This window comes from Achroia grisella, unplaced genomic scaffold (assembly GCF_030625045.1).
Source record: "Achroia grisella isolate CSIRO2021 unplaced genomic scaffold, CSIRO_AGI_Agris_v1 utg770, whole genome shotgun sequence".
NCBI classification, from domain to species: Eukaryota; Metazoa; Arthropoda; class Insecta; order Lepidoptera; family Pyralidae; genus Achroia; species Achroia grisella.
This window is the reverse complement of record NW_026713016.1, coordinates 4,415,183-4,428,312: the sequence shown is the minus strand read 5'-3', so window position 1 is coordinate 4,428,312 and position 13,130 is coordinate 4,415,183. Positions and strand designations below refer to the sequence as shown.

General features: G+C 30.4%; 1 protein-coding gene across 3 annotated transcripts; it reads left to right on the top strand.

Moving 5' to 3' along the window:
• Positions 1 to 4,609: 4,609 nt before the first annotated feature.
• On the top strand, positions 4,610 to 10,355 carry LOC131850534 (trypsin delta-like). Of its 3 annotated transcripts, none has more exons than XM_059200784.1 (7): positions 4,610 to 4,694; positions 5,902 to 5,987; positions 6,609 to 6,739; positions 7,665 to 7,824; positions 8,329 to 8,451; positions 9,060 to 9,209; positions 9,359 to 10,355. In XM_059200784.1, the coding sequence occupies exons 2-7, from the start codon at positions 5,985 to 5,987 to the stop codon at positions 9,587 to 9,589; spliced, it is 798 nt and encodes a 265-aa protein (XP_059056767.1). In that variant the 5' UTR covers positions 4,610 to 4,694; positions 5,902 to 5,984; the 3' UTR covers positions 9,590 to 10,355. The 3 variants fall into 3 exon arrangements, with proteins under 3 accessions (XP_059056767.1, XP_059056765.1, XP_059056766.1); XM_059200782.1 differs by having other exon boundaries at positions 4,611 to 4,690; XM_059200783.1 differs by lacking the exon at positions 4,610 to 4,694 and adding an exon at positions 4,818 to 5,002.
• The last annotated feature ends 2,775 nt before the right edge of the window (positions 10,356 to 13,130 follow it).

Here is a 13,130-nt window from a genome sequence, read left to right as displayed (position 1 = left end):
TAATAAATTACCAATTAGAATACCTAGTTCTTGTTATTTAGTTATATATAAAGTAACTTTGAAGCTTTGATCTTTATATATTGTCAGTTTTTTTTAAATATATGTATTTTAATATTTTTTTTATGTAACGGTATTAATTTAAGTAAAAGGTCGTACGCATTTATAGGGATGGCCAAGTGTCATAAACATTTATAAAAAACTATATTGTCATCAACGGTTATTAATATTTACTATATTATTATTCTAATTTAATTACCTATCATATTTTATAATAACTTGTCAAATTGAAATCTAGAATTAAAGTTTTGAATGTGTTACTTTGTTTCTTTTAACGGCATTAATTTGTTAACGAACATTGTGAACGAACTTGTGTAGGAAAATATATTGTTAATGATTTTTAAAATATAAGACGGTGATCGTAAACATATTGTTTTCTTTATAGCATTGTCCTGACAATATCATGTAAAGTTAATAATAGCTCATTATCTATTCCGATTAAACTGACACCATTCCTTCTATGAATTTTCTTCATAAACGCATTCCCTACTCATAACAGATAAATAATAAGCTTTTACAATTTCGGATATAATGTACTCACGATCCCAATTTTCTGTGCAGCTGTAGATACATTGTTTATTTTGTACAGACGGGTGTTTGGACGTGTCGAATAGCTCAAGGTTACTTAAATCCTTGATATAATATAAAACAAAATTTGTTTGTCAATTTATACTAATAATAATATACCTACACAAAGTCACATGTACAATATACCCTACCTCAATCCCAATTTTCTATATCTGTAAAGCGCATACAGAGGAGCTCAAATATATCTCGAGTCCATCGAAGTACAAAGACGATCTTCAGAATCGTCTCACTTTGAGATGATAGACTGTCAATTGATATTTAAGACGTTTTACCTATAAAAGGTACGACTGTATACTAATTAGTATAGTACTGACTGTACCTGCGACTTCGTCCGCGTGGAATAGAGACCTTAGATAGCATTATTAATTATATAGGCTATTTTATTTACAAATAAAAATAAAAAACAAATAAGTTTCATCGTTCTAGTTTAAAAAATGACATACAAACTGTCATATACTACCCTTTCAAAGTATTTTTTTTACAAACTTCGATGGTCTATATTTATTTACATATAAACAACAGATTGAAAAATAAATTTCAAGCTTCTAGCTACAAAAGTGACAATATTTCTATATAACTTTTCATTTTCCTTTTCAACCGGTTGCAAACTTTTTTCGCATTAATAAGTAGCCTATATCTTTTCTCAGGGTTTATACTATTTGTGTACCAAATTTTATTTAAATTTTTAAAAAAGATCTATGAATTTATAATATTAATAATAATAAGGATTATAATATAGAAATACCAGTTTTTTTAGAAAGGATAAAAAAATAAAGAAGACAATAATAATAACTTCATCGAATTTAAATATTTTTATAAAGTACATGCATTCCAGAATAATATTGTCTATAAATCTGCGTATGTTGTGAAAATAGAAACTCACAATTTGTGAGCTTTCAGGCGAAGCTGATGTGATTTATTAGTGTAGCATGTGTGAAGTGTTACTTTTTATCATCGAGATTTAATTGTATTAAACGGTAGTAGTCTTACAGAGAGTGAATTGAAAACATATTGAATTTTTGTCAACAAAAAACTGTCATCTCTCATAAAAAAAATCTCACTTGTGCTCTCCAACGTATACAGTTACACAGACGAGTATACCATACTATTTTCATCAATTAAAAAAGGAGTACGAAGTTAAGGTGAAGATGTAAAGATCAGCTGCGGATAACAGCTTTTAGTTTTTATTAATAAGAGAGTAATAATATGAGGGTCAAATTATTGAATCATCTTAGACGTAATCAGCGGATCAATAGTATTCTGTTCATATTATTGAAAATATATAGAAAGTTAGTCGAATTTGGAAAATTTTGATGTACAGGCGGGAATTTCCGTGCCGCAATGAAACGTTTTTCAATTATCACTGTTGTATAATAATCTCATTAATCCAAGAGATAGCGGTAAGCCTATCCCTTTTATATTGAGATAGCAAAAACAGATCTATATTGATAGTGATAGTATTTATTGATCATGGGAGTGAATCATGATGATTAAGATATATCTTTAAATTGACGAAGCTATCGCTAAACATTAAATAAATGCAATTGAAAACCTGATTAGGTTCTCAATTTCATTTATTTAATGTTCTATATACTGCGTTCAATATAATATTAGAATAGATTAAGGAATACATATTGAGTAAACAGTGTGAAGGTTTATTATAAGGACACCCTGTCTGTCGTAGAGACGGTATTTTAGACATATAAATTATTTAAACATTAAACTATTTTAATAACTGGTACAAAATATAACTTGCCAGTGCTCTCCAATCAAGTTAGCTTGCAGAACAGGACGGCAGGAACAGTGATAAAAGAATATGATTTAAATAAGTAGCCGGAAGTATTCTGTATGATTAAATTACCCTTGACTTTTATTTTACACCTCAGAGATGATATTTCGTAGGACCATATCGTAACCAGGCAAAGTTTTTGCATATTATAATCCTTGCAACCGGAACAATTTACAAAGGAAGGTACAAAAGCTATGGCGGCTAAAAAAGGTAAGCAAAGATCTTATAGAGTTTATATTCTTTTTCAAGGGGTGCCATCACTAAAAAGAATGATATTAAAGATAAAGACAAGGTGGACGGTATTATATATTTATGAAGATATCTTATTTATAAGTAACTCCATGGTGCTGTTTCATAATCAGTATAAAATCATATTTTGTTGTATTATATGGATTTGTACATTTTATAAAAATAATTAAATAAGTGTTCACTTGCGTTCACTCATTTGTGTTTGAGGTACCTAAAGGAGGAAAATTGAATCGAGGAAAATATATAAATATATAATCCTAGTTAAAAAAGGTTATATATTCTAAAACACATACTTCGTTTTTTGTTAAAACCTACTTCAGAGACTTACTGATATTTTTTGACGGTTATTGAACTGGACTTGAGTTTAAAATGAATGCTCGTGAAATATTTAATCAGTAGATAAACTTTTGTTACATATATAAGGTGAATTACCTTTGATCAATCTTTATGATTCATCAAAAGCTGAACTTTAATCATAGACCTAAAATACAAACTTGCCAAATATCACTAAAAATTGTTAGATAAAAATAAAATTTATCTGTTATGTCTCAATGAAATCCCAATTGTCATCTTAAGATCACAGACGATTTTGTGATTAACTACGAGTAGTTACTTACGCCATAATCTGTCTCAGTCACAATGATACGAGTATTTATTTAACCGATTACATTAGACACTTTCAAGTACATAAAACATGACTTTGAAATTTATAAAATGTAGAGCAATAACTCAAACAACTTAAAATATACCAAGTAAATTTCTTGTAATTCGCTTGAAGTGACATATACATCCAGGTAATTTATTGACACACCATTAAGAATGGGTTACGTAATTTCCACATAGAGGTGTTTACGAAACCAAACCTGATGGGGGTAGCACATTAACATTCTCATTAGCGCAGATTACCCCTTCAATGGTATTTGAAACCAGCCGAAACGACTGAAATACCCATGTTTATTATTGTGTTTGCGTTTACGTGGTGACATTGTGATATAGTAAAGCATTTAAAAGCATTTTTAGGTTACAATTGGAAATTTAAATTTGACGTAGATTGTGGTATGGTTTGATAACAACTATCACAGATTTTTTCATTATTAGAAAATAAAGTGAGTAAGAACTGTTGGAAATATTATAAAATAACATATTCCCGACAATAATAAATATTACGAGACAGCTATTTTTGTAATAATTTATCCTCGTTTTAACTATCCTATATTTATTCCTGAATATAGCCTCCATAGACTCAAAGTCTTAAGCATATCAAAGAAGCATTATACTCATGAACAAGTAAGCAATTATAGGGAACAAGCTGATGGCCTACCTGATGGTAAGCGATAATCATCGTATAGCACGGACATAATGTGACCACCATGATACCACTCATATGTTACCATTCCAAAGGACTAAGATGTCTCTTTTATCCTTTAATTTATGTGATTATTTGATATATTTGGTAAACCTCATACATTTATAAGATAGATGTATCTATGAAGAAAGTCTATTGTTTAGGGTGTCAGTTATGTGAAGGTAATAAATACGCTTCTCCACTTTCCGATGGTTACAAATTCGATGCTCGCATTACACAAGCATTACAAATGTTTGTATAAATTGTAATCATAAGTATGATTACATATAGTGATGAGTTTTCTTATCTTTATATCTATGTTACTAATTTTTTTTTATATCTAGAAAATATGTTTATAGCGTATACTATAGTATTTTTGACGATGATGTGTCATAATGTCCTGAATGATATCTTTTTTCTTTGTACAACAAACTAAAAAAATAACCAATTTTGGTTACTTTTCACCATATAGGGCAACAGTTATCTATGACATGAATTCTGGGGGAACTGATAAATGATCAATAGAGATAAAATATATATTATAATTATCGATATTCTAATTAACGGTTAGTTGTAGGCGAATGTTCCGTGGTGTGAGGTTGTAACTGTGACAGTGATCGTGATGGGAAAAATTTTATATTTTTTGCCACTGGCCTTTATTTGTAAGTTAGTAATAGCACAGATAACATAATATAGTAATAGTAAAAATATTATTGCGTTATATTTTAATATTCATATTTAAATTATTATTATTATTTTATATTGTTAGTTCGATTAAGTGTGAAACGATTTGCTAAGGAAGCTAGTGGAAACATCTGTGCTCAGAATTTCGGTGCGATTGAATCTGTTGTGAGAATATTTATACAATATTGATCAATATAGTTTAACAAAGAAACGGTAATAATGAGCCGTATCAGTCGATGAGCCGATAACTGACGGAAAAAATCTAAGTCTGGTGAACTCTTATATTCTCTGTAAGTTTTACGGTGGTGTTATAATATTAAAACGAAGTTATTATCTGTTTACCGATATTCCTGTCGAACCATATCAATCTCATATGTTTGTTTAAAGAAAAAAAATAGATTTTAAATATTATTTCACCTATATATATTATCAGAGATATATATATAGGTGAAATATATAACTACATATATTATCAGAGAATAACACAGGCTTTTTTAATATTCCGACGTGCCTAGAACTACGAGATATTGCTCTATTTAATTATTTATTTTTATATTTTTCCCGCCAATAGATTTACAAGCTTATTTACAAAATAATGTCCTAGTGTGCCTAAAATTATGTATCTATGTGACGCGATCAGCAAGTTGCACAAAATCGAATGTACTGCCGGAAAGAGAATAAGTCCGTATATTCGACGTACGACTATTTCACCTTTGCAGTCTTCGTCACTATATCCCTTTTTTTATAGCTCTTCCAGTAATTGATATTACGGGAAAGTTACTAACAAATTTTTCCTCATAATATAACCGTCTCGTCAGTCATGTCAAATAGTCAGAACAGGATCCCCAAATACTGTAATATAAATCTTAAAAAGTATCATTAAGAACCTAGAGCACAACCATGCCTACTTTTAGACGTATTCAAAACTTTTTATGTGTATATAAATATACTATACTTGCCATTCTTGAGATCTAAGTTGTTCACCTCTATATTCTGTAATGTCACTACCATGTCTGGCCATTCCCATCAATACACAACTTGTAAAATACACTGCTTAGCGATAGGTGATGACTTTGTCTACCTGAGAAAATAAGTTTGTACGCTTCAGTGATAATCATAATATGTTATAAATATTATATATTAGCAATAAAATTTTGGTACAACTTGGTTCAACTTAATTTTTTTACAGGCTCATACGCAGGACCTTTAGAACTCACAATAACGGAAAGAATTTTAAATGGACTAAATGCCACCATTGAACAATTTTCTTATATGGTAATTATTTGTTATATTTCTCTAGTTTATTGCTGCGGTTACATCAAACATATGCAAGTGTCAAAATGAATTTCCTCTTCATATATATATACAATATCGGTCTGTACACAAGAGGTTGACTTTGGACAAAGTTATCTACGTAGATACCCCTGTCGTACCCATTTCAACCTTTGTAATTTGTGTTTGGAGCATTACACATTGCAGTGAAACTACAAGGTATGACGGTATATCATTTAGTAGTCTTCTATGGTTGAATGGCAACGCAAGACGGGTATTCTGGGCGTCACATGATAATGTGATGTATATCACCGTCGTTAGGCATTTAACACCAAATTTGAATTTAAAAATGAATCTGTATTGTTATAAACATGTACAACATTTATTTGAAAAGAATACAAGCTGAGTTCTTGTTACTTGTTAGTTCTTCTCAACTTGAAATTATTCCGAACTGACGGTAGATTTTACATATCATAAGAGTCTGTAATAGACCTACATGAATACAGATATGTTTAATTCGAATTTGAAATAATCATGCGGCGGCAGAAATAGACGAGAAAGAGACAAAAAAAAAGTATAATTTAATTGTAGAAATGGTTATAATTATATTTGTTATCATTACAGGTTTCCATTCAGCGTGTTAGTGACATTTCTAATCCGGGACACGGACATACGTGTGGTGGCGTATTGATTACACAACGGCATGTTTTGACGGCTGCCAGTTGTACATATCGTATCGACTACGCTAACAACAAGTAAATATTTTTAGCTAGCTTTTACAGCGAAATTGTAATTTTAGTTACTATAAATGACAATAGAAACATAACTTATGTCTGTAAACAGATTGTAACATAATAAACAATATTGTGCATGTGTAAATCCACAATATTTTAATCTAAAAAGTTCTGTTGGTGTCCATATGTTTAAGTTGAAAATAAAATAATTTGAAATTTATTGTAAAAAATAAGTTATTTGTATTTACGCAATGACTATCTGTTGCCAAAATAAAGAAAAATATTACGCAAACCTACTTGAGTAAAAATTGCATTGAAATGGGTTAAAATTCTCTGAGATTGATTACACATTAGATTAGAAAAACGCACAATATTTCTAAATACGAAATGTATATATAGTTTATTAGAAAAAATATTTAATGTGGTATATTTACGGTCTGTCAAAAATATAACAATAATATATCAGGACAATTCACATAGTGCTATCTAGCGTCAAGCTAGGCAAGGCATGTATTATGGGTATTAGACCACTAATATATATATATATATATATTTGTAAATTTATAACAAATATTCATAGCAAATACCTTTACCGATACAAACAACACTCATGAGTACAATAGTATCGTGCGAGGAATTGAACCCGCGGCGATTAAGAGTAGGGTGGTGTGCTAAACCGCTACACCACCTAGGCCGTCATACTAACACCATATAAGTATAAATATATACAGTACTATTGTACAAAATTGAGCATCGTGTCTATCTATCTATCTATCTAAATAAGCTCGTCCCCTATATTTGATTTCAACGTATAGAATCAAACATACCCAGCAAAATGTAGACTTATCAAGTGTTGCGTTCACCACAACATCGACATCGATAGTTAACAATGCCTCTGCCTAACACACGTAACTGCATCTTTGATTTTCACTGTATTATTTTACAGACAAGTGATACACTATAATGAAAGCGATTTCATAGTATTTGCAGGCTCCGCTTTTCTAAATGAAACATCATCAGATAGAATAAGAAGTATAGAAAATTATACAAGGCACCCTGAACATCTAATTGAACCTTCTCGTGCTAATGATCTTGCCATTATTACTGTAAGTATATATTTTCTATATCTAATAAAAACTTATTGTTCTGAACTGTGTCATTAAACTAAAAGTGAAATCTTATATGTTAAATATATCTAAACTTCAACGTCAAGTGAATTTAGTTAGGTTTGGATAATATCTTTATAATTTGCACATGAGATGTGAAATCTATTGAACAACTCACGTTCAATTACATTCATGTTGTCACGAGCACATCAAAGTATTAAAAACTACTAAATAATGTCCATATTTTGTTCAATTACCCGAAAGTTCGACCCACAGTACTCACAGTATCCAAGAATATTTATGGATAATACCGAACTCCGTTTTCCTAGAGCATTTTAGCTACTTTTTACCTTTAGGATAATTTATTTTAGCTATATAAAGTTAACTTTGGCAATTAAAATTTATTTACCTTTAGTACTCAATGATTAAGGAGATTAAGCTTCCTACAAAGCACACTAGAATTATTTTTATAGACTTAATCGTAATATTGTTCTTTCTTTTCAGTTGGTAAGTCCTTTTCCGGAAAGAGTTGTGAAACCACTAGCATTGCCACCTTCCGATTACACACCACGTGACTCAACAGTATGCACAATTGCCGGTTGGGGTGCACAGACTAATTTATCCTCTGTAAGTACAAAACTATAATTTATACCATACTATTATTGCCACGCTGAAAATGCGTTGCCCAATAAATTATAAGTACCTAATCAAATAGTAACACACTAATAGTGATACAAATTGTTGCTATACCACAACAAGAAGAATTAAACTTATCATATAAATCATCGCTATTATGTATACACATCCTGGCCAAGTGTAATTTATATTATTTAGTTACAAAACTAGAATGGTAAGAAAGATAATATTACAACGTGCTACCATGCGTCTGTAATATGAATTTTGCCTGCCAAATCTTACCTCCTAAATAAAAACAAATTCTAAGCAAGCTGCTTAGCGGCAGTAATAAGTGAGATACATAGTAGGTACGTACTTAGATGACTGTGAAAGTCTGTGAAGTACTACTTCAACAACTTTTATATTTTACCAATATAAAAATTCGGCTTCCTCTGTAGTATAGTTTATCTTGGTAAAAGCTTACTCACCTGAAATGTTGAGAATTCTGGTGTTGTTTTGTTTATGATTGATTCACGATCAATAAACAACTCTGAGATCTGATTCAGCAATTAAGCGAAATATCATACATAGGTATTTATGACTTATATTTTTATTTTCAGATACCGTCAGTACAATTGCAGTATATAAACAATTATATTTTAAATCAAAATTCTTGCATATCACTGTTTAATAATTTTGACCAAGTGGAAAAAATTTTACCCTCCATGGTTTGCACGAACGTTAGTGATAACAATACAAAAGGTTGTAAGGTTAGTTCACTTTCAAATATTTTTCCTTATTCATGTACGATGTTATATATAATAAAAATACATACATATATGGAAATTAAGTTCACCTAAAGTTGCGGAATAATATTTTGTAAATTAGATATTAATGTATATATTTTTTTAAACTTCAGGGTGATCAAGGAAATGCATTAGTATGCGGCGGCATATTAACAGGAATCTCATTCTTGCCAAACGATTGCATGAGCGAGAATTCATCACGGCCAGAACTATACACTAGAGTTTCCAATTACACAAGATGGATACAAACTGTTACGGACTCTGCTCCTAATATTAAACCACGATTTTATGCTCTTCTAATACTCACAGTTTTTCATGCGTTTTTTCAAAAAGTAGTAAGTTAAGTTGAACTAGCGTAATCTAGATATAATTTTAGGAAAATTAAAATGCTGTTTATACAGCATCGAGGACATATATTAATTGCATAATTGTTAATACAATCGTAATTAATATAGTGGCCTCATTAGTGACTCCTGCCTGACTCAAATATTAATTATATAGTAATCTAATCTGAAGTATGCGAAAGGTATCTAAATATATAGATACTAAATTTATCTTTAATGATTTTTACTTGAAGTATGTAAAGAACATTGTTGGATTGAATGTGAAATTCAGAATTTAGTATGAAAGTTTTTATTTATTTTTATGGATTTTTTAATTAATCTAACTTATTTTAAATAAGTAGAAATAACAGTCAATAATAAATAATTCCTAAAAGAACAATATATCATAAGAAGTATTACATCAATAGCCTCTAAGAAATACTATATAAAAAATACCAAAGTCCATAACAGATATACATCTTGCAAAAAATACCTACCATTGAATGCTTCGTTGATAGAAAATACCATTTAGTATTTTCTATCAGTAGGCATGTTTTGATCCTTATATATTTTTTAAATTTATTTTTATTAAACTGACGAAGTACATAATTATTATTGAATTGTTTATTTTTATTTTATATGAACCCATGTATCTGATTAGAGAGGAGACAGACCTGTTGTACTTACTTATGTTTGAATCTCTCATTGTAAAAATAAATTTTGTAATAATTCCCAAATACTTCGACTTTATCAATATACATTTGTTTACGACGCTAACAACAATTGTTGAAACATCATAAATATATTATTCTGTTTAATGTTTTTTTATGGATATAACCCTACAATTGAAAAGAAAAATAAAAGGCAGATGATATAATTTTGTTTCGACACAGATTAAAAAAGATATATATGTTCATTTAATATTATAAGTACATACTTTAGCCTGCCAAACGTCACTTATTTTCTGACGAACGAAATGTGCATGATTGAGTAGAGCCAGTATTTATAATAATCGTATGATTTCCCGCTAGATTAACAAGAATAAGTTTTATTTACTGATAATTTTTATTTTTAATTTTTATATGTACAATTTTTAATTTTTATATGTACAAGATAACGATTTTAATATTATTTACAAACTGTCAGTTCCATCTGAAATCCAAAAATTCTCCAAACCTAATTTTGTAACCGTTCCTGAGACAATTCTGGTATTAAATGTGGCGACAGGCCTCAGTGGTCTAGCTCTTTAGCCACCATCTTACTTCCGATTTTCGGCTTTGATTTCTCGCACAGTACAAACATTTGTAGTCATAAGTAAGATTATTTGTATTGGTCTGAGTGTTTCCTATATATATTATGTAGGTATATAAAAAAAATGTAGTGATATCATTTGACTAGTATCCACAACACAAGCTCTGCCTAACTTGGGTCTAGACCCAAGTTAGGCAGAGCCCAGTACCCAGTTTATTATATGAGGAACAAATACAATAGTGCCCGCCCATTTTGTTTGATCTATAAATACTATGGTGATAAATACCATGGCTATTAGATTATTAAGGCACATTACGACATTTATTCATACATATTACTTTCATCAGAAAAGAAATAACGGCAGGTCTGGAACTTGCTCTATTAATGATTCTATATCTACATTTTAGAGGTACTACTTGGCACCTTAACGACGACTGTTGAAAACGTCCTATCTTGGATAACAGTCTAAGCTAGTCTAATATTAAATATACATTTTATTGGTACATTTAAGTAACAATATATGAGTACAATGTTGGTCACTATACATAACAAGTTTGAGGTAAAATTTACTTCTTAGAAAATAGCTAGGAGGTGAAAGGTGTTATAAATTTTGAACACGTTCATTAGTCCCGCATGCAACCCTCGCTCCAGCTTTTAGGCGACGACACACGTCGGAATTTCCTAATAAGATTTCCTTAATTTAAGACTTCCCCTGTATATGCTCTGTATACATTCAATACATATGTATCTACGTCCTCATCGAAGACTGTTCGACACAAACGAGTAAACGCGAATTCTCAAATCAACTCGTCTTCATCTAAAATTATGTGCTATACACGTTTCCCGACATTTACATGATAATATCATTCATACCTTTTACAAAATTGTAAAGAAGCCAGTTTGTATTTTAAATTAAAAAAAAATTACCTGTTATACTTATGTTACCGAGGTCACTAAAACAGTTTTTAGAATTTTTGTGTACGTTTGTGCAGGCCAATTTGAACAGGTTAACTTCTTTAAATTCGAATTACAGTGGTGTATTGCTTCGTGTAACATATTTGTAACCTACAATAGGGACAAAGAAGCATACGAATCATAAGCTGTTACCGTAACCTATAATAAGGGTATCTTCGCGTTGACGGTATGAAACTTTACCTACCTACCTACCTATAAAGACTCCATTCTATAGTATTTGGAGAAAGCCACGGTTGGTAAATCATTCCACAATCTGAGTATGCGTGGAAGGAAAATCATTAATTTATTCTAATGGTGTGAAGATGAATTCACTGTCGATGGCGAGCGGTGCAATGGTGTTATTTGTTTTGTTTTAATTGATTCACAAACAAAGGTTCTAGGTTGATCAAAGTTAATACTAGGCATTTAATAACAGACAACGTGTACGTAGCCGCTATCATAGCTAGTAAATAAACAAAATTAAAATGTATATGTACATATGATGTCTGTGGTCTTGTGGTCATTGATGGTCTCGTGATCTAGCTCTAGGTTTAGCAAACCGCCTTATTTGCAATGGTCGCGGGTTCGATTCCTCGCACGGTAGGTACAAACATTAATGCACTTTATTAATATTTTTTTATATTAAATATAATATAAAAAAATATTAATAAACTGCACGACGACATCAATATAATTATTATATGGTTTTATATAAAGTAAGCCTATACCTTCTATTAATCTATTACAACAGTGTTCTGCTTTAATTTTTAATTCTCAAATATTAGAGTAAAAATTAGAAATCCGATATCAATTTTGAGAACCAATTCCAGTGCTTACACACCGCCTTACAAGTTCAACTAGATCTCAAATGCAGGATTCTGCTATAGACGTCATAATCACTACTTTCATTCCATTACGATATTCTTCCCATTATATTGTTGTTATAAATAAAAATAAATAGGTTTACTTGAACAAACGGTAACGTAACAGTTGATAATGCCTCTGACAACTCCATCTGGAAGGGAGGAAGGGCATTGTTAGTACTATGAGCTAACCTCATTGCCATCGGTTTCCTCCAGGAAACTACCGTGGTAAATTGCAAAGATGGGTTAACCGACCTGACTTAATGCTGATTACATCACCCTCCACTGGTGCCCCGCCAGCGTAAACTATTAGTTCAGGCGAATGCATCATTCTATTACAATCTCTAAAATAAACCATCTTGAATACCTCTTAAAAATGTGTTATTGTACTTATATTTATTTTTGGTTAAGCTTACAGTAATTACCAGAAAACTATACATTTATAATTTATAATACTTATTATCGGGATGTGATAGCATACGACTATGATAAGA